The 20451-nt window shown below is 45.0% G+C and overlaps 1 protein-coding gene across 2 annotated transcripts in view; it reads left to right on the top strand.

Annotated features, from left to right (window-relative positions):
* The first annotated feature begins 4847 nt into the window (after positions 1 to 4847).
* The window catches only part of NELL1 (neural EGFL like 1), a 950583-nt gene continuing 934979 nt past the window's right edge, over positions 4848 to 20451 (top strand). For both annotated transcript variants that reach the window (XM_053561806.1, XM_053561805.1), the window contains exons 1-2: positions 4848 to 5076; positions 13268 to 13396. In XM_053561806.1, the coding sequence (XP_053417781.1) occupies positions 5022 to 5076; positions 13268 to 13396 (184 nt within the window). In that variant the 5' untranslated portion in view covers positions 4848 to 5021. The remainder of the gene's footprint in view (positions 5077 to 13267; positions 13397 to 20451) is intronic.

The raw sequence follows: 20451 nt of genomic DNA, 5'->3' as shown, positions 1-20451 counted from the left end.
TCTTGTGGAGCTTGCATTATAGTGGAGGAGACAGAATAAGTAAGTAAACATATACATCACAGTATTTCGGATAATAGTAATCACTATAAAAGAATAAATCAGGGTAAGAGAACAGAGAATATTGGGGGTGCAGGCATAAGCTTCCTTAGGCAGGATACCCTGAGGACTCAGCATTTGAGCAGAGATTTGAGTCACATTAAAAGGGACCTCTACGGAGATTTATGAAAAGAATATTCCTGGTAGAGGGAACGCCAAGCACAAGGACCATAAGGAGGTTATGACCTTGGAATTTCTGAGGAACGGTAAGAAAGCTCACTTGGTCTAAGTGAGGGAGGGAAGTGGGAAAGAGACAGCTGGAAACGGGGGAGGTACCTTGTAAGATGTTTAAATTTTTAAAAAATATGATGCAAAACTCTAGGAGGAAATTCAAGCAAGAGAATGGGATCTCATAAATGTTTTAAAAAGCAGACTATGATTGCTGGTGTGTGTGGCTGATTTGTAAGGGGCAAGAATAGAGATGGAGCGAACTATTGAGAATCCGCAGCTATAGCTCAAGGAAGAGATGATGATGAACAGGGGAAAGTGGGGAGAGGAGGGCTGGGGAGAAGTGGTTGACTTAAGATTTTTCTTTCAGGTATACCGATAGGGCTTGATGGTTTGAATGGGGGGGCATAGAGAAAGCAAGTCAAGGATGACCCTGGGATATTTAGGTGGAGCTCTTGGTGAAGCCTGGCACTATCTCCTTAGAAGTCAAAGGTCCTCATGGCTGTTTTACAATTTTTGTCATTAGAAAAGCTTTGAAAAGCAGCTTTACTAAGATATAATTCACATACCATGCAATCTACTCATTTAAAGTATGCAATTCAGGATTTCTTAGTATACTGTGAATACCTGAGTGTTTTATATCCATCACAATCAACTCTAGAACATTTTTATTAACCCACAAAGAATCCCTGCACTTCTTAGCCATTACCCTAATCCTCCCTCCAGCCCTAGGAAACTGCTAATCAAATATTCTGTCTCTACAGATTTGTATATTCTGAACATTACATAGAAATGAAATTGTAGGAATTTTTTTTTTTTTTTTTTTCAGTTTTTGGCTGGGGCCGGGTTTGAACCTGCCACCTCCAATAAATAAAAAAAAAGAAATGAAATTGTATATGTGGTCCTTAGAGACTTGCTTCTTTCACTTAGCATTTTTAAGGTTGTATCATTTATCAATAGCTCATTTTGCTTTATTGCTGAATAGTTTTCCACTGTATAGATAACGCCACACTTTCTGTAAGCACTCACCCGTCAATGGATATTTGGGTTGGCTATTCTGGATAATCTCAGGGTACAAGTAGTACGTTTTCATTTTTCTTATGTAAACAACTAGTAGTAGGATTGCTAGGTCATACGTTTACATTTTACATCCCCACTGCACTTTATGAAGGTTCCAATTTCTCTACATCCTCATCAACACTTAGTCTTTTCGATTCCAGCCAGTTGCCCACCTAGTGGGTGTGAAATGGTATCTCATTGTAGTTTCGATTTGCATTTTCCAGATAATGATGTTAAAATCTCTTCATGTGTTTATTGGTCACTTGCATATCTTCTTTGGAGAAATGTATATTCAGATCCTTGTCCATTTTCAAATTATCTGGTATTATAATGACATTATCTTTATTGTCTCGTATTATTTAGTTATAATAGTTTTTTTAGTAAATAGAAGTGCCAATTAGATGTGTCTTGTGAAAATTGGTTCCCATTTTGTGGATTGTCTTTTGACTTTCTTGGTGATATTCTTTTTTTCTTTTTGTGGTTTTTGGCCGGGGCTGGGTTTGAACCCACCACCTCCGGCATATGGGACCGGCACCCTACCCCTTTGAGCCATAGGCGCTGCCCCTTGATGATATTCTTTAAAGCACAAGTCCTTTTAGTTTTGATGATGTGGCCATAGCACATTCAAGATGCCTAATAGACAGTTGGGTATATAAGTCTGCAGTTCAAAAGAGAGGCTGGGGCTGGAGATAAACATTTAAAAGTCACCTATGTATTAGATATTATTATGTAAATCCAAGAAGTGGGATGAGTACGAAAGGAGTGGGTATGTCTGGAATTGAAGAAGGCTTAGAACTGAGCCCTGAAGCACTGATTCAGAGGTCAGGAAGAAAAGGCAGAGGGATATCAAAGGAAGCTTCTGGCTGCTGGAGAATTACAGTGGTCCCAACCTGAAGAGCAGGGTGGAGTTGAGTGTGGCATTGGGTAAGTCAAGTCTTGTTTTTGCCTCCACTGTCCACGGGCATCACTGACACGTGTCCCCATCAAGCGTGTACACACACTGTCACATGTCCACTGTCACTGCAGAAATTTTCTATGACAGTTCCCTGGACTAACAGGCCCACACACTCAAAATCCCCACTCAAAGAATGCACTTATAGGAAGAGATTGAACTGGTTACCTGGGAAAGATTTATGACCCTGTTGAGATTAACTCCTGTTACTGTTAGTGGATGTTATGCTGCAAAGCTATGACAGAACATATGTCTTGCTTTATTTTTTAATGGCAAGCTAAAAGCCCCATCCCACAGGAACAGCTAATTACACAGAGACCTCAAAGAGCTCTAAAGATCTTACCCCGACCACTTTCTCCCCTTTGCTGGGGTCACTGTGACTTGTAAAGATTCGTGGATTTCTGAGATCAATAAAAGGGCCTTGGAAACGCTTGAGGCTGTTGCTTCTAAGGTGTAAAGTCTACAGAGGAGAGAGGGGATGTGCGTCTCATAACACATGTGGTGTATGGTGTCCTTGTCCTCCTAACTAGACTTGGGAGGTCCTATTTTCTGCAAGATGTGTGAAATTAATGTTAGCTTTATTTATTTATTGAGAGACACATTCTCACTTTGTCGCCCTCAGTAGAGTGCTGTCCTGTCATAGCTCACAGCAACCTTACTTAAACTCTTGGGCTTAAGAAATTCTCTTGCCTCAGCCTCCCAAGTAGTTGGGATTATAGGCATCCACCACAAGCCCAGCTATTTTGAGAGATGGGAGTCTCGCTCTGGCACAGGCTGGTCTTGAACCTGTGAGCTCAGGCAATCTACTGCCTCGGCCTCCCAGAGTGCTAGGATTACAGGTGTGAGCCACTGCACCTGGCCTTCATGTTAGTTTTAAATGCAACAAGCTCCAGGTGGGAAGAAAAAGTTTTGAGTCTGTAATGAAAATACAGAGTCAAGGTAGACAGATGTCCTTTGGGCCTGGGTTAAATCTGAGTTGGAGAATCAGTTGAGCCCCGTGTAAGTTCACCTCTTAATCCTTCAGTTCAACTTCCGGATGGCAAGTTTACTTCTTGAGCTGGAATCTGCCTGCTTGTTCACTTTCTTTGTCATCTGCCAAAGTAAAGGGCCGAGTGGGACAGTGGCTTGCATACAGAAATATCCAGAAAAATAGGCAGAGACCAGAAAAGCTTGTAGGTCAAACCTTCTCTCTTAAAAAGCTAATTTGGTGACCTTGGTTGGGACTTCTGGAGGTCAAAGCTGTGTAGCAGTTAAGGATGTGGGAAGTGAGAAGGAGTGTAAGAAGCGAGGAGGGCAGGTCCTTGTTAGTCAAGAGGATTCTGAAACATTGAATTGGTCTGCAGGAAGTGAGGGAGAGCTGTTTTGAGAAGTTGCCTTTATCTCCTCTCGGATCCCCTTGTGAGTATGAAAGGACAGGAAGGCTGTCCTTCCTGTGACAGGAAGGCTAAGAGTGGGCAAAGTGAGCAAGCTGGGGGCTTTAAATCAGGGGGGGCTCATTTGGTATAAATCAGAAGTTGGGTCATTTCTGATTCTGTGACTCTACATTCCAGTTATAAATAATACTGTGGATGTTAGTAGGACAAATAGGAAGTAGGGCAGCAAGGTCTCAAACCTGGGAGATTTTTGCAGACAAGATCATCTGGAAAGGGTCACTTAGAGGGTGGAGGACCCCTCCTCTTTCTTGCCCACAAGCTGAAAACAAAGCCCAGCTTTTCTTTCTAAAGAATGGTGTTAGGAGTTGAGGAGGGTGAGGGCTGGGGGTGGAGGTCTTGGAGGAACTAGAGCGTCTGAAGGTGGCTATGAAAGAAGAGTGTGCTTTTGACAAAACCATCAAGAAAGTAATGGGGAAAAAAAGATATTTAGGAATTACCCCTAAGTGGCAGCATTCCCCCTGCAGAACGAGGTTTGCAAATAGACTACTGAAACCCTAACTCTAACTCGCTCTGGCTGGAGGACCTCTCATCCTGCACCCCCAAAGAGTGTACCTAGGCCTAGGGGTTCACCAGGAGCGAGGAGACAGAAGGTACAGGTGGCGAGCGCGGACTCAGCCACCATCCTTGGCGGGTCCCTCCCTATGCAGTTGCCAGAGCAAATCCTGAGTAATTGTTAACCCAGGAGAGGCCGTGCGCCCTTGGTGGCGCCGCCTGGGTCTCGGTTCTCCGGAGGGCTCGGCGGCTTTTCAACTCTGCCGGGATGAACTGTGGCAACTTCGGCAACCGTCACCGCGACAGAGACCGCAACACCGGCTAGGGCAGCTCCGCAGGGCTGCAGCGCGTGAAGCGGCGGGGGCACCGTGCGCCTCGGCTCCTCCTCTTCGGTCGCGGGTCCCGGGACTCTGACTCGGGTGCTCCAGGTGGTAGCGGCTGCCGCGCCTGCAGCCCCGGTCCTGGCAGCTCCGGGGGCAAAGGAGGCGAACCGAATCGGCTCCGGGAACTGAGCGCAACGTGCCGGAGTGGCGGAGCCCCGCGATCCCGCCCCAGCTCCGAGGCGAGCGGAGCTGCAGCGGGGGCCGGGGCCCGAGTCGGGCGCTGCCGCCGCACGCGGTGGGGGGCGGGCTGGGGGCGGGGCGGCTGGGGCTGCTTTCCCAGGCGCGATCGCCGAGCGCAGCACCCGGCGCAGCCGAGCCACCTCCCCCGCCGCCCGCTAGCAAGTTTGGCAGCTCCGAGCCCGGCGCGCTTCGGGATCCAAGCTCGTTTGTTTCCACCTGGCTTTGGTGAGCCCTGCTTGGCGGGGACCCTCGGGAGCGATGCCGATGGATGTGATTTTAGTTGTGTGGTTCTGCGTGTGCACCGCCAGGACAGGTAAGCATAGCTGGGAGGTTGGGGGTGTCAGAAAATGAGGGGAGCCCCGCCGCTGTGCTTAGTGCCCACCCCAGCGTGGGGAGACCTGGAGCCGCTCTCTGAGCTGGTCTGGGGAAGGGCAATAACGTGCATTGCTCTTCTGGGTCTCTCTACCCAGCTGGGGGGAAAGGATGGAAGCAGCACTCGCCGGCCAGGAGAGGTCCCCGCGAGTGCCCCTTCCCGGGGGACGCGGCCTCAGGGACTTAGGAGTGAGGGGCGCGGCCGTGTGGGCGCACCCTCATGCTGCCGGTAACCAGCTTCCAGGTCCCAGGGAGTCGAAACCCGCAGCAGGGCAGGCCCGCGAGCCCCTGATCTCCGAACTTGAAAGGTGCGGTGGGAACCGCTCTCCCCGACCTCCGCCGGGCGGGGAAGGGGTGGCCTCTGGAGTCGCGCTGCAGAGGGAGCGCTTCCGGCCGGCGGGCGGGCGGGCGCGGCTGGAGCTGCGGAGGGCGCGGCGCGGCGCGGGGAGAGGGCTGCGGGAAGAGCCCGGGATCCGAGATTTCTCGTCCCTTCCTGACTCTCTCCCTGGAGAACTCCAGGAGCATTTTTTCTCTGCCCGCTCCCCGCCCCCAAGGATTGGGAGAACATTTTTTGGAGGGTGTGTGTGTGGGGATTGGAGCAGTGGCGACAATCTGGGTAGATTTTTCTCAAGCTCCAAATCAATTTTCCCTTGCTATAATCTCAGGTTTTGGGGTGGAGAGGAGGAGCAAGATAACCATAATTGTCCGAAGTCCCCACTTCGTTCTGCCTCCAGAGACGCAGTTGTGGGGACTCCAGGCGCATCTTTCCTCCTCCCCCGGCTCCCCCACTCCCTCCCCTGCCCCCCTGAGGTTCGGAGACTGGCTTGCGGTTGCCTTCTTCCAGGGGCTAGGGGTAGATGAGGGGAGACTGGGGAGAGGCAGGAAACTGGCAAAATAGGGCTCGCGGATTGCGATTGCAGGGAGTGCTGGAGCTTTTCAGTCCTACCTCAGCCACCCTAGGTACGCGCTGCCGACTTTGTTCACTTCCCTTCTCTGGCGGCATCGCCTCCTCTGCAGACCAGGAAGCAAGTTTATGTGGAGAAGATTGAGAAGGGGCGCCAGTCCTTGGTTGGTTGGCTCAAAAGTTCCCCCTGCTCGCACCCAGGCGCCCCTCTTTGGCAGTGAGCCCGCGTGGAGACCCAGGAGGTGGGTGTCCAGGAGCTTACCGCTGGCCCTTTCCATTTCCCCGGGACCGAGTGGGAAGCAGCTTTCTTCTGCTTACTCAAAGAGCATCGTGTGTGGATCTCTCCAGGGACAAAAGAACACCCCCTCCATTCCCTTCCTTATCTCCATCCCAGCTCCCAGGCTGCTCAGACGTCGAGGCTCCTTCTAGACTAGAGTACCTGCTTCTTGAGTTCAGGTTCATTGGATGGCTTAGTCTTTTAAAACCAAGAACTCGCTGGAGGGAATGGCCTCAGGAAGATCAGGTCAGGCGATTCCAGGGCGGAGAGTGGCTGCTAACCCTGAAGGCAGAGGCTATGGTGCTGGTGAGCCTCTTAACAGAGGAAGGAGAGACAGGGAGAAACTAGATGGGGAGGAGCTCGCCCCTAAGTTCACATCCGCAAGTGCCTATCACTGTCCAACATGCCTAAATCCTCCCCCCACCCCTTATTTCTCCTTTGAAAAGTTGCCCCAAGTACCTTCATCCAGAAGTGGAACCTGTTTCCAGGGCCCATTGCTTGGGGAGATCTTTAAGACCATGGTCACTGCTGCCTTTCAGCCCTGAATTCCCCTTTAATCTTGTAAAGTTGGTGGCAAGGGAAGATGCATTGATGTATTTATTCTTTCAATGAAGAGTTGAGTGTCTGGCTGGGTGTCAGGATTACTGAGGCAAGAAAGCGATTGGGTCCTTAACTTCTAGGAACTTCCAGCTTAGCTGAGAGTCTAGATAGAAACTGGAACATGTTCCTGTTTTGCAGATTGATGGGGGAGGAGAGGTGGGAGTATAAATTTGTATTAAGGAAATACAGAGGAGGGAAGGCGTGAATTAATTCCGGGGAGGGGTGGTGGTCAGGGAAGGCTTTACTTAGGAGGTGCCGTTTGAGAGTTGTGCCTTGAAGGCTTTGTAGGAAGTTTTCCAGATGGATGGAATGGGAAAGCATTCCAGGGAGAGGGAACAGTTTGTGCAAAGACCGGGAAGCATGGAAGGGTCTGGCCCATTGGTTGTGGCTGTTGCCTAGGGAGCTTGAGTTTTCAGTGTCACTTGGCCCTACTTGAACACTAGAGACCACAAATTTCTTCTACAAAAAGTATTAGAAGAATCAGAAAGATGGGGGTGGTGGTGGCGGCAGGGAGAATTATTTCCCAATGTGTACACTGAAAATTTCTTGTAGCTTGAGGAGGTATAAACTGTAGTTTTCTTAGATCAACCCTTTGATTTTGCCAGGGAACCACCATTTCCTTATCAGATATCCATTCTCTTCTTAGGTTAGAAAGACTGGCTGGTTGATTAGTTTATCAGGATCCAAACAAGCCACTTGGAAAGTTTCTTTGTCAAGTAGGACAATTGCTGTCTGGACTGTTAACAGGCTTAAATGAAATAAACATGTGGTTCACTTAGTGAGCTCCTCAGATATCACTGCCTTGTAATGGAAATGAATAGATGATATCAGGCACATTTTAATTAAAGCAGAAACTGCAGTGCAGAAATAGGTATGAAAAGATCGAATGATAGGTGCCATAAGGAAGCTGCTTAAATTGCTCCTTGTTCAGAGAACTTGTTTTAGAGTCCAAAGTGGAGTGAAGAGAGGAGGGGCAGTTCTTTAGCTCTTGTTATTTCTTGTTGAAAAATAATTCTAGGATTTCCAGATAGATCACTAATAATGAAAATTTAGTAGCCTGCCATAATAGCAGTGTTAACATGCAATGCTCACTAATTTTCTTCAATGTCTTGGAAGTATGGGTAATATAAAGATCAGTAATTATCCCTCCCATTGCTTTTCAGTTTATTTTGGTCACCAGGGTAGGGGGTGAAGGGAGTATCTGTAATTTCAAAGCCCCCAAGGCACTGAGTCAATGCCTTTTGCTGCCACCTGCTGGAAAGGAGAGATTTTGTTTTTGAAGCAATTCCCTGGTGGTTCATTAATAATGAGTTGAATCAGGGAGTGGTGAAGATGAGCCCCTAGCCTCCAGAGACCATGTACATTTTGGCCAGCTTGGAACAGGTATAGAACATATTCTACAAGAAAATTGCTTTTGGAGTATTGAGCATTAAGAAACTTTGCAGGAGCCCATGAGCCCCAATCTGATTAAGTGGCTGTGAAATCCTGTGGTTTAAATGTGGTCTAAGAGCATCTTTCTAGCAGGAAAAGAGCTTCCACTGTGGACAGTGAGCCAGGCCTAGGATACTAGGCTTGGACCCTGAAAGTGGACAAGTAGGCTTTGGGCCTGAGCCCTCCCTGGATGGGGCCCAGGAGTGACCAGTAGGGGCAGCAGTAGCAAGCAGGTATCCTGATTAGGGTGGAGGTTCTGGATCCCAAAGTTAGGCCTCTAGTCTGCGACATTGATATGCTGCCTTCCAGATTTTAAAACTATTTCCTTCCTTCTCAGGAGCTTTTTATCTTGCTTAATTGTAATTCCCAGCTTCAGCCATTTGTATAGCCATTATGTCCAAAGTAGGAAACTTTAATAGAGTTTCCTAGGAAAGGGCAGGAGCTCTATGCTTGGACAAGAGCAGAAACATTAAAATTAAAAATTTTTTTCATGGAGCCAACACTCTCACCCTACATAGGGTTCAGGAGAGGCCGTGTAAATGCTGCCTTATTAATAGGTTTTCTGATTCCCTAGGCTGTGTGCACATCCTGCTATTGGCTCAAGGCATTTTCATCCTGAAGGGGACCAATTAAAGGGAGAGAAGAAAACTGTATCCAAAAGCCTAATTGATTTCTTTTCTTTTGTTCTGTTTTTATGGGGTGTTTTCATAATCAGAGCAATACAGTTGCCTTAAAGCCAGAGAAGCTCCTTTGCCTGCAAGTTGTTGGTGGGAGAGGGGGTAGGGTGGAGTGAATATAGATTTAATATATGGATTTCACAAACAAACCCAGGGTGAGAGGCTCTTCAAGGTCAACTGGGCATGGAAAAGGAATGGGAGGAAGGGGGCCAGCACCTCTTGTATGATTCTAAAGGACCTGAGGGTCCGGGAGCTGGAACGGCTTAGAGAACTAGTCTTATCAAAGGCAGAAGAAGCAAACCCCAGCTGGGCACCAACTATATGCCAAACTGAGCTGCTGGAGTGTTCATATGGTTACCACTGCCACCTTACAATTCTGGGAGGCAGGTATTATCATTCCCATTTGATAAGTGAAGAAACAGAGGCTCTGAGAAGTGATTTTTCCAAGGGTGTAGAATTAGCAGGGGGTAGAGACAGGTGAAACTGGCTCTTAATTTAGTGTCATTTCCATGGTGCTTTCTGGATTGAGTGTGCTGTGTTCTCATTTAGGGGTGGGGATTAAAGGACACCCCTGAGGTATTCTTCCAGTTCTACAAAGTCTCTTTGGTGCTTTTCAGGCTTGCCCAATTGCAGGGCCCATAGTCTGGGAGATTTGAGTATCTTAAGGATGACCAGAAGATCATCATAGAAGGTCGTTAGTCCCTGAATCAGTCATATTGTCATAATGATGTTGCATGATAAATAACCCAAAACTCAGTGGCTTGAAGCAACAATCATGTATTTTGGTTTACTTGTCTGTAGGTTGGTTTGGTGTTGGTGCATCTAGGCCATGTTTAAGTTTGCTCCACCTGTCTCTGTCTCCTCAAGCCAGTGGGTCAGGAGGGCCACGTTCTTCTCATTGTGGGGCAGAAGTACAAGATACTCCACACACACATTCAAGCCTCTGCTTCTATAATGTCACGAATATCCCAGTGGCCAAAACGAGTTACATGGGTGAGCTCAAAGTCAAGAGATGGTGAGGTTTACTCCCATTCTGGTGGTAGGAGCTGCAAAATCAAATAGCAAAGGCTGTGGATGGGGAGGGGATTTGAGGACAAAACTTCAGTCACCTGTGTTTCCTTGTCCTGTGTACCATCCTGACCTCTTGTGGATATTCTTCTGAAATCATTGCACCCTAAGCAATAATCATGCCCTTAATCATTAGGTAATTAATCATTTCCTCAATTCAGACCCCTCCATATGTGAGGCCCTGTGCAAGGCACCGGGGCTACAGGATGCTTCTTTCCTCTTGCACTCAGCTAAGGGCACATTCTCGAGACCACTTTCCACTAGAAAGGGAAAAATGGAGAAGAGGGATCTCCAGGAACAGACTTGGAGTGATCGAGAAACAGAGAAAAAGCTGGTGTGGCTGGAACAGAACGGGCCAGGAAGAGAGTAGGGGAACACGAGGCCAAGGGATGAGCAAGGACCAGATCAAATGCCTGGTCTGAGAAAGAGCAGGCTGGAGGTACTCTGAGATTTAATTTCTGCCATCTAGATGTAGAATACTATAGATCAAACTGAAATATTAGTTAGTTTCTTGCCTGTCTTTCCAAGGTGGCCGCAAAAATGCTAGCCTTTGAGTTCACTTGGAGAAAAACATCACCGGTTTTGGCAATAACCTCATAGTACTGTGACTTGGGCTAATACCTGCCCAGCTAGCTCAGCTCTTGCACAGAGTGGATACTCATTTTTCAGTCTTTGTGGATTGCGTCTGGGGGTGGGATGAACAGTGTCAGGTAGGTAGGATGGAAACTTAAGGTTAGATCAGATTTAAAATGTAAAGCAGGACTTATATCACCCTTCCACTCCCTTATACACAAACATGGAAACCCTCCACGATATCCTGCTAGAGTTAGAATGACATCCTGGTACCATGTTGTGGGTCCCAGGCCTTGTATGATCTGGTCCTTGCTCACCCCTTGGCCTCGTGTTCCCCTACTCTCTTCCTGGCCCATTCTGTTCCAGCCACACCAGCTTTTTCTCTGTTCCTCGATCACTCCAAGTCTGTTCCTGGAGATCCCTCTTCTCCATTTTTCCCTTTCTAGGCATTCAGGTGCCAGCTCAAAAGACCCTTCCCCAACGCTTCTTTGGAGTTGGGTGGTGGTGCAAACCTGTAGCTCCAGCTACTGGGGCACCTGAGGTGGGAGGATCGTTGGAATTCAGGAGTGCAAGGCTGTATTGAGCTGTAATTGTGCCACTGCACTACAGCCTGGGTGACAAACTAACAGAGTAAGACCTTGTCTCTAAAAAATTAAAAAAAAAAAAAAAAAAGAAGTAAAGCCCCCATCTAGATTGCCTTTTATCTCATAATTCTGCTTTAGTGTCTTCACAGCATTTATTGCCATCTCAAATTATCTTATTTATTCGTTTGTTTAATTTTTGCTTCCTCCCCGCTGCCCCCTCCACACTCCAGCCAGGAATGCAGGCTCCTTTAGCAGCCCAGCAATGTGTACGTTACACAGTCCGCACCTAATCTTGCCTGGTGACAAATTAGTACAATGGATGCAGAGTGGATGGAAAGACGAGCTGTCTGTGTAAACTGGTCCCATAACTGGCTGTACCTGAAAGGGGAAAACTTAGACCTTCAGTTCAGGGCACTGGGGAAGCTTGACAATAAGTAAGAAGGCAGTTTTATGCCCTGTGTCTTCAGTTTAACCTTCAGTCTGCCTTGGCAACAGCAGGTTTCTGCTGCAAAGAGACCATCAGTTTTCTGTTAGGATAAGAATAGGTTGTGGAGGCTGTTCCTGTTGCCTAACAGGGAAAGAGTTAAGGACAGGGTAGATTTCTTTCTCTAAGTCTGCAGCCCAGCGGCGGAGGTGGAAGGCCAGGTCAGGTTGTGACTGCTCATGATGTCTGGCTGAACATTCACTCAGTGGGAGCAAGATTCACTCTAAATCTTGCTTCAGTCACCACATTACCATCAGATGAAAGTTGGCTGCAGTTGCTGATTAAAACATTTCCAACTGCGCAATCAGAATGGCACTATTGAGATGCTAAGTGTAGATAGACAAAACCCTTATGAATGGCTTAAACATAGTTCCTTAGCGTGATCTCTCGCTTTATATATCTATATCTGTATATCTATATATAGATAGATGGAAATGACTTTAGAGTCATGAATGAATCATTCCCCAGAGCACCTCCTGGGTGAGAGACATCTGAGGGATTTGCCTTTCTCAGACTAGAGTAGGAGGCTGAGGGCTTTGTTTCTTTGCCCTGAGGTTCTTTAACAAGAGTTGTCTGAGTATCTAACTTTCTATTCAGAAATCCCTGTGGATGGAAATATACCATCATTCCAGAGATTCTCCATCTTGGCCAGTCCCTCTGCTGCCTTTCTCCAGCAGGAATGGGGCCCCACTCATTTCCTTCCCCCTTATCATAGGTGGACACTCTGGGGCGTGTTTACTGGAGGGGCAGATTTTGCTACTGTATCTATCTCTGAGGCAGGTAGGTCAGGACCACAAGTCCCCAAATCCATAAAAGCTTAGAAACCCGAAGTTTCTTCATGACTCATCTGACAATAAAATCTATCCTGAGGTGAGCTCATTTGATGGCAAAATTTGACCTAAACTCATCTGAGACTCTTTCTTTATATATGCCAGTTACAGGGATGTAGCCTTCTTTTTGCTCCAGAAATATTCTATTTGATTATGGGATGCCAATTTAGATTTTGTTGAAGATGTTACATCAAATGTAGTATATACTCTATAAAACCTTTTTAACATATGACACATTTTGAATTCTGAAATATATTTAATCCCAAGGGTTTTGGATAAGGGATTATCAATCTATAAAGGGAAGCGGGAATGGGAAAATGTACAAAGAAACTATAATATTTTCAGCTATATCTTTTCTTAGAATGTAAATGTTTTGGCACAGTAACTGAGATAACGCCGGAAAGGCTATGTTAACCACTGTGATAAAAATGTGTCAAATGGTTTATGAAGCAAGTGTATGATGCCCCATGATCATATCAATGTATACAGTTATGATTTAATAATAAAAAAAAAAAGAAACTATAATGTCAGTGGGGCGATGGAGCAAAGAGTTGCTCTCCTTTACCTTCCAGGGAGAGACTCCCCAGTCGCTCCTCCTTGACTCCCTTGTAGTCCCTGCCACTCCCCGCCCCTGTAATTCCTACTCCGTGTTGCTACCAGCAGTCTTCTCTTTTAAGCCAAAACAGCTCTTTGTTTCTTTCCAGTGGTGGGCTTTGGGATAGATCCTGACCTTCAGATGGATATTATCACCGAGCTTGACCTTGTGAATACCACCCTTGGAGTCACTCAGGTGTCTGGAATGCACAATGCCAGCAAAGCATTTTTATTTCAAGGTAAAGTCAACTCTTTCTTTGCATGGGGGCACAGGTGGGGAGAAGGGTCTGTCTGGGGAGTATTCATCTGGTGTATGTTTTTCTGGGGATCACTTTTGCTGCTTCTCTTGTGTTATTGTCCTGAGTGCTCAGATATGCAGCAAGTAACCTGAGGGTAGGAGGGGGGGCATTGGAGGACATCGTATTAAAATATTTCCTTGACAATTTTGGTAGGATCTAACATGAAATGAATTTGCAAAATGCCTTGGAAATCATTGGCTAGTTGTATTATTTTTATAGGCTGTTTCCCTAGCTATTATCTATATCTTTACCTGGGCCTATTTCTATGTCTATACCTGTATATTTCATTTAATAAGTAGGCCATGAGAACAGAAGATGTCCATTATGGCTGCATTCTCTTTGAGTTTAGCTTATGTGTTCATATCCATTATGAAATGGACTGTAATTCATCAAATCATCCAACAAGCATTTATAGAAGCAGTATGGTGTGGTTCTTAGAAGCATGCCATCTTAGTCCATTTTGTGTTGCATATTACCGAATACCTGAAATGGGGCAACGCGTTGTTTAAAAAGGATTTATTTCTTGTAGTCATGGAGGCTGAGGAGTCCAAGGTCAATGGGCTGTATCTGGTGAGGGCTTTCTTGCTGGTAGGGGCTCTCTGCAGAGTTTCTAGGAAGTGCAGAACATTACAGGGTAATGACACTGTACTCAGTATGCTCACTCTATTTTTACAAAGCCTCCAGTCCCCCTCCCCAGTAATTCATTAACTCATTAATCCATGAATAGGTTAATTCATTTATGAGGGCAGAGGCCTCATGATCCAAACACCTCTTAAAGGCCCTACCTCTTAGTTCTGTTGCATTGGGGATTAAATTTCAACATGAGTTTTGGAGAAAACAAATATTCAAACCATAACACAAGAACTCTGGAGACTTCTGCCTGGGATCAAGTTCCAGCTCTGCCACCTGTTGATTTTGAGACTTTGGGCAACTACTTAGCCTGACTGTGCCTCAGTATCCTCATCTAAATATCACTTCTCTCTTGGTGTTATAAGGATGAGAGGAGCTAATCTATTAAACTATTTAAAACAGTTCCTGGTACACAGTAAATGCTCATTGAGTACTAGTTGTCATGGAATTCCTACTATACACAAGGCAACATGCCAATAGCATGGTTACCACTAAGAGTGAGTAAGATAGATGTAGCCCTTCCTCTATATAATGAAGGGAAACAGTCGTTACACAAGTAATTATTGAATTACAATCATTATTCTTACAGTGAAGGGATGTATAGGCTGCCAAATAAGAGTAGAACAGGAACATCTGATTTAACTGGAATTGGAAATGGTAGTAGTCAGGAACAGCCACCTTAAAACAGTGTGGCTTAGCCTATTTGTGCTGCTATATCAAAGCATTGCAGACTGGGTAATTTATTTTATTTTTTCTTTTAGGTTAATTTGAGGGTGTAGAGAAGTAGGTTACAATGTTTGCATTTGTTAGGTAAAGTCACTCTTACAATGGTGTCTCGTCCCCAAGAGGTATGCCATGCACCCTAATATTGTGCCCATTAAGTGGGAGCACACCCATCCCCCTCCCTCCTTCTCTCATCCCCCTTCCTCCCTGAATTGATTTGAGTCTTTCTCTTATGTGGGTGGGTATTAGATTGACAGACGGTATAAATTATAACTGATAGGAATTTATTTCTTAAAGTCGGGATGGCTGGGAAGTCCAAGATCAAGGCATTGGTAGACTTAGTGTCTGATGAGCATTGTTTTTCTCTATTTCCGAGGCGACACACCTCGTTGCTGTGTCCTCTGGAGGGGATGTGTGCTGTCTCCTCCCGGGGTGCAAGGGACGGAAGGGCAAGCGAAGGACTGGCTAGCTGTCGTGAGCCCTTTTCTAAGGACACCAATCTGTTCAGAGGGCAAAGCCCCTGTGACTTATATCCTCCCGAAGGCCCAACCTCTTAAGACTAAGCCCAGAGAAGTGGTAGTGCAAATAGCTAGAGTAGAATTAATTATTTCCCATCAGAGGCAATGTCCTTGTGTGTCCTCTGCCCAATGTTCCACGAGTCATGGGACTTTCCAGTTCGGTTGGTGGGATTAGCACTACTTGTACTTCGTGTGTGCGTGTGAGTGTGTACGCCAGCTGCTAGTGCCTTTTGGGTGGTTCTCTTCTGTCCTTGGGTCATTTTCTTATATATACAACTAATCAGTACTCAAGTAAGTACTGATTTTGAGGTAGATCTGTGTTTCTCTCTTTGTGCTGCTGTGTTTTTTCATGTAATCCGTCCTGTGAAATCTAGGTGCCTTGGTCTGACCAGACTCTTCCCTTCCTCTTTTCAACTCAGGGAACTGTCAGGCTGCCTGAGTTCCCCCTTCCTCTGCTGCAGCCTGGCAACTCTCAGAGCAATAAGCTGTGGTAATTGTAGGGCTCATCTGTTTTGTGTCTCATCTCTCAAGGATCACTGCCCTTCATTGACTAATGTGTAGTGTCTTGAAAACTGCTATTCCATCAAATACTCACTTTAAATCTACCTTCAAATTGATTAAAATTAGATAAAATTAAAAATTCATTTTCTCTGCCACACTAGCCATATTTCATGTGGTGAGGGGTTGCCGTATGGGCTGGTACAAGTCTGGAGAGCCAAGGCTTCAAAATCTTATTTTTCTTCTTCTTTTTCTTTACTTTTCTTTTTTTTTTTCTTTTTGAGACAGAGCCTCAAGCTGTTGCCCTGGGTAGAGTGCCGTGGCATCACAGCTTACAGCAACCTCCAACTCCTGGGCTTAAGTGATTTTTCTTGCTTCAGCTTCCCAAGTAGCTGGGACTACAGGCACCCGCCCGGCTAATTTTTTTTTTTTTTGGTTGTAGTTGTCACTGCTGTTTGGCAGGCCTGGGCTGGATTCGAACCCTCCAGCTCTGGTGTATGTGGCTAGTGCCTTAGCTGCTTGAGCTACAGGCACTGAGCCTTAAGTAGGTGATTCTCTTGCCTCAGCCTCCTAAGTAGCTGGGACTACAGGCGCTCGCCACAATGCCTGTCAATTTTTTTGGTTGCAGTTGTCGTTGTTTAGCAGGCCTGGGCTGGGTTCAAACCTGCCAGCCCCACTGTATATGGCTGGTGCTCTCGCCGCTCAGCAAGAGGCACCGAGCCCCAAATCTTCTTTTTCTTTTTTCTTTTTTTGTAGAGACAGAGTCTCACTGTACCGCCCTCGGGTAGAGTGCCGTGGCGTCACACGGCTCACAGCAACCTCTAACTCTCGGCTTCCGCGATTCTCTTGCCTCAGCCTCCGGAGCAGCTGGGACTACAGGCGCCCGCCACAACGCCCGGCTATTTTTTTGTTGCAGTTTGACCGGGGCCAGGTTTGAACCCGCCACCCTTGGCATATGGGGCTGGCGCCCTACCCACTGAGCCACAGGCACCGCCTTAAAGATTAATCCATAATAGCCATTAGCAATCTACTCAAGCTGTACCTCAAAGTACCCCAATCTATTTATTGATGAAATGGCGTTAGTAATAGTATCTACTGTATATGGTTGTAGCACATATGTAAGACAGATCAAGGGCTAGAACTATACTTGGTACCTGATAAGCTGTCATTAAATATGAGTCCATCCATTTTAAAGTAGTAGGCTTTAGCTTTTCTCTCCTGGTGTGTGTCATCTGCCCTGCGTGTTATTCATGTCAGATTGTAGCCTGCAGAGGCAGACGAGGATGCTGGAAAAAGCAGAAGATTGGGGAATTGCAGAACATAGCATTTAGCACTTTGTGTTCTCATTTTTTTCATCCTCACCACAACCATATAAAGCAGGTATTATTATTACCTTCTTCTGTCAATGAGCAAATGGAAGTACTTTGAGGCGGTACTAAGAACACCAGTAGATACGTCTCTTCATGTCTTCAAGCCTTAGTTTCCTTGCCTGGAAACAGGATGAAGATGGAGACTGATTAGTAAGAATTGAGTGACAGTACCTGGGAAAGTACTTTCTTAAGTGCAAAGTGTAAACAATAGGTTCAAGGTTCTTTCCTTCATTTATTTGTATTTCTTCTAATATTTCACCATTCCGGGTCCAGCTGTGAGGTGATGTGTGTTTAGGGAATGCAAACCTTCATTTCAAAACTGGCCTATTAATATTCCTGATAAACTTAAGCAGAAAGCCCATTCACCTGGAAGCATTTCTACAGTACCAAACGTCAATCTTGATAGGATTTATTTTGGAACTAGCTAGCTTTTTAGTGTTATTTTGTTATAGCTGTCCTTATATAAGTGCATAGAATAAGTAAGATTTTTATTTTCTTCTTGCCTGAAACAAATTACTGTATCCATATTGTAGGGGATTAGGGTTGGTGTGGGAAGGAGCATGAATGGCTACGTATAAGCCTGGGATAGAGATTCTCTAAGCTAAAAATCATCTTAAATACTAGCATTAGATTTCAAAAACCATCTTGGAAAACCTCTGCTTCACTTTGAGTGGGACTTGGAGAAGATTTGAGAGCTTGAAACTGTACTTCTCCCTGACTGACAGTGTCTCAGTGTTAAATAGTTGGGAGAATATGTCACTGGCGTTTCGTTTATAAAAGTGAATTAGAATATGCATGAATGCAAATCCTTTAGAACGTTGCTTTTTCTTTCTCTTGCCAGGGAAGTGCTACCTTTCAGGAGTTCTGTTTCAGAAGAGTTTCTAAAGAAAGAATAGATAGTATCTTTCAAGTAGCTTGTTTTATGTGACAAGCTAGAACAGAGACTAATGTGGGCTACTTTGAGGGGAACATCCAGAAATTTAGCATCTATTTGCATTCTAGGGTTTGAGTTAGGTGTCGAGGAAGACACAGACAAAAAAAAGCGATGATCGAATAAGGCAGAATAAGGCAAAGATCGCAGTCATTACTGTTTGGAAGGGCAAATACACCATGACCTCAGACACTCGATGCAAAGGAAAAGAGAATGGGTTTGCAGTTGAGTGTGCTAGAAGTCCTGAGAACGTTCTAGAAAGAAATTTCTTCCCACTGGATGACCTGGGAAAGGTATTGTAGGGGTGGTGGCCCCTGAACCAGATCTGAAAATATGCAAAGGAATTTAATACATAGTTTCTATTTCATAGGCGTGCTGCCCATGCAAAATCATTTTCACAAAAGAGTGCTTGAGGCTTGAGCTATAGCTCTTAATGCTTAGAAAATTTGAGTAAAATGGAGTTACCCAAAGGGTTTGTTTAATGCTGATCTTCCAGACTTCCTTGCCACCCACTATTGCCCAAGTCTGAATTGTTTTTTCTGTTGATTGGCTGCGCCTAGTCACTAATTACCTCTGGGAGCATTTATGAGTCAGCCTCAGGTTGAGTGGAGTGATTTAGTATAACTTTGCATTTAATCAATTAGTAGAGTGATTCAATTCACATACCAGTGTCTCCCAAATATAGGCATTTTTGCTCTTGCCAAATAAAAACTCAAGCAAGTTGCAAGCGTGGAGTGGGTTTTCAAGTCCCTCTTTGGGGCAAATTAACACCTGCACTGGCTTGTTCTGGAAAATCATTAAATGGCTATTGACTAAATGCATATCATTGAGCAAATAAACTCTGTATTTATTGCCCAAATCTGCAGACTTCTAACATTCGCACGAAAATCTCTTCTCTCGGCCATGCTGCTTCTTCCATGAAGTGAAGATGGAGAGAGATAGCAGAGGATGCAAAATGATAAGAATTCTTTGAGAAACTCTTCTGTATGTAAGGCAATTTCATACAAACAAATTAATCCTGGGAAAATTGCTTTACCCCTTGGAATTTGTTTCCTCTTCAGACACTGTATAATAATGGTAATGTCTAGGAGACAAGGTATTTTTCAGGATTAATTTAGATAACGTAAATAGGTTGTAAGTGAGAAAAACTTAAATGTTAGTTAATATTATTAAAGGTATTTGTTAAATATTTTCATTAAGTATTTAGCAAGTGTCCAATTTGTGCCAGGCACTCTTTAAAGCATGAAGGATATAGCAGTTAGTAAATCAGACAAGGACGGCAAGCAGATAAATGTAGCGTACATTTAGCTTCTATAACTTAAAAAAAATTCACGTCTTTAAACTTTTTCTCTCTAGGAGTATATGCTTGAAATTACCCACTGTACTTAATTTTTAATGAGGCTGGATAACTGTCATCTGAACTAGGTTTTGTGTGTGCGTGTGTGAAAAAAGAATGATTTTAAATACCTAAAATTTGTCATTTCATCCTTCTACTAGTCTTCCTATGTATGTGCTATTTTCACATTCCTTATTTGGATGAGGAAACTGAGGCCTGGGGGAATTCCAGAAACTCATCTGTGACCACTAATCAGCTGCCAGGGCAGACACGGGATTTGAACTCAGGAGTCTATGTTTGCAGAGTCTGTGTCTTAGCCCTACTTCACCTAAGGCTGTTCCCCCTACTTCACAAGAGTGGAAACGATTAAGTGCAATGTAATAGAGATATAAACTTCTCTTAAGAGACACCAAAGGACATCTGCCAAAATACCTTTTGACAGGTATTTGACTGAAATCAACCGGGACAGATGGTTGTCTTGTTAGGTGGTGGATTCCATGTAATGAAATTTTCATGATTCTTCTACTCAGAGAGGCCTGCTGAATACCTGGAGATAAATACTTAGTAATCTGTTTTGGCTGTTTAAAGAGAATGTGCAAGAACATCAGCATTAACCACACGGCTGTGCCTCAATAGGTATCCATTTTAAAATGCAGTCTCTGGCCATTTGACCAGGGTTTTCTTGTCAGGGCATTGTGGGAAAATTAGATCTGCACAGATGACGGTGCTTTTTGATAAATGGCTCTGATTTTTAATTGGGATTTATTTTAACATATTGGGACTAAACTCTTTTCTGTGGGAACACATCTCTAAAATTAGAATGTAAATCAGTGGAAAAATATGATTTGATATGCAAATATTTTATTTAAATACAACTTTTCATGGACACAGCCAATGCATGAAGTTAAGCCAAGATGGCATGCTAAGCGAGGCTGGCTCTATCCTCAGGGTTTACAGTCAGTTAAAAGGAAAGCACACAACCCTCCTGG

Source organism: Nycticebus coucang, chromosome 14 (assembly GCF_027406575.1).
Source record: "Nycticebus coucang isolate mNycCou1 chromosome 14, mNycCou1.pri, whole genome shotgun sequence".
Classification (NCBI taxonomy): domain Eukaryota; kingdom Metazoa; phylum Chordata; class Mammalia; order Primates; family Lorisidae; genus Nycticebus; species Nycticebus coucang.
Note: the sequence above shows the minus strand (reverse complement) of the source record. Positions and strands in the feature narration are given on the sequence as shown.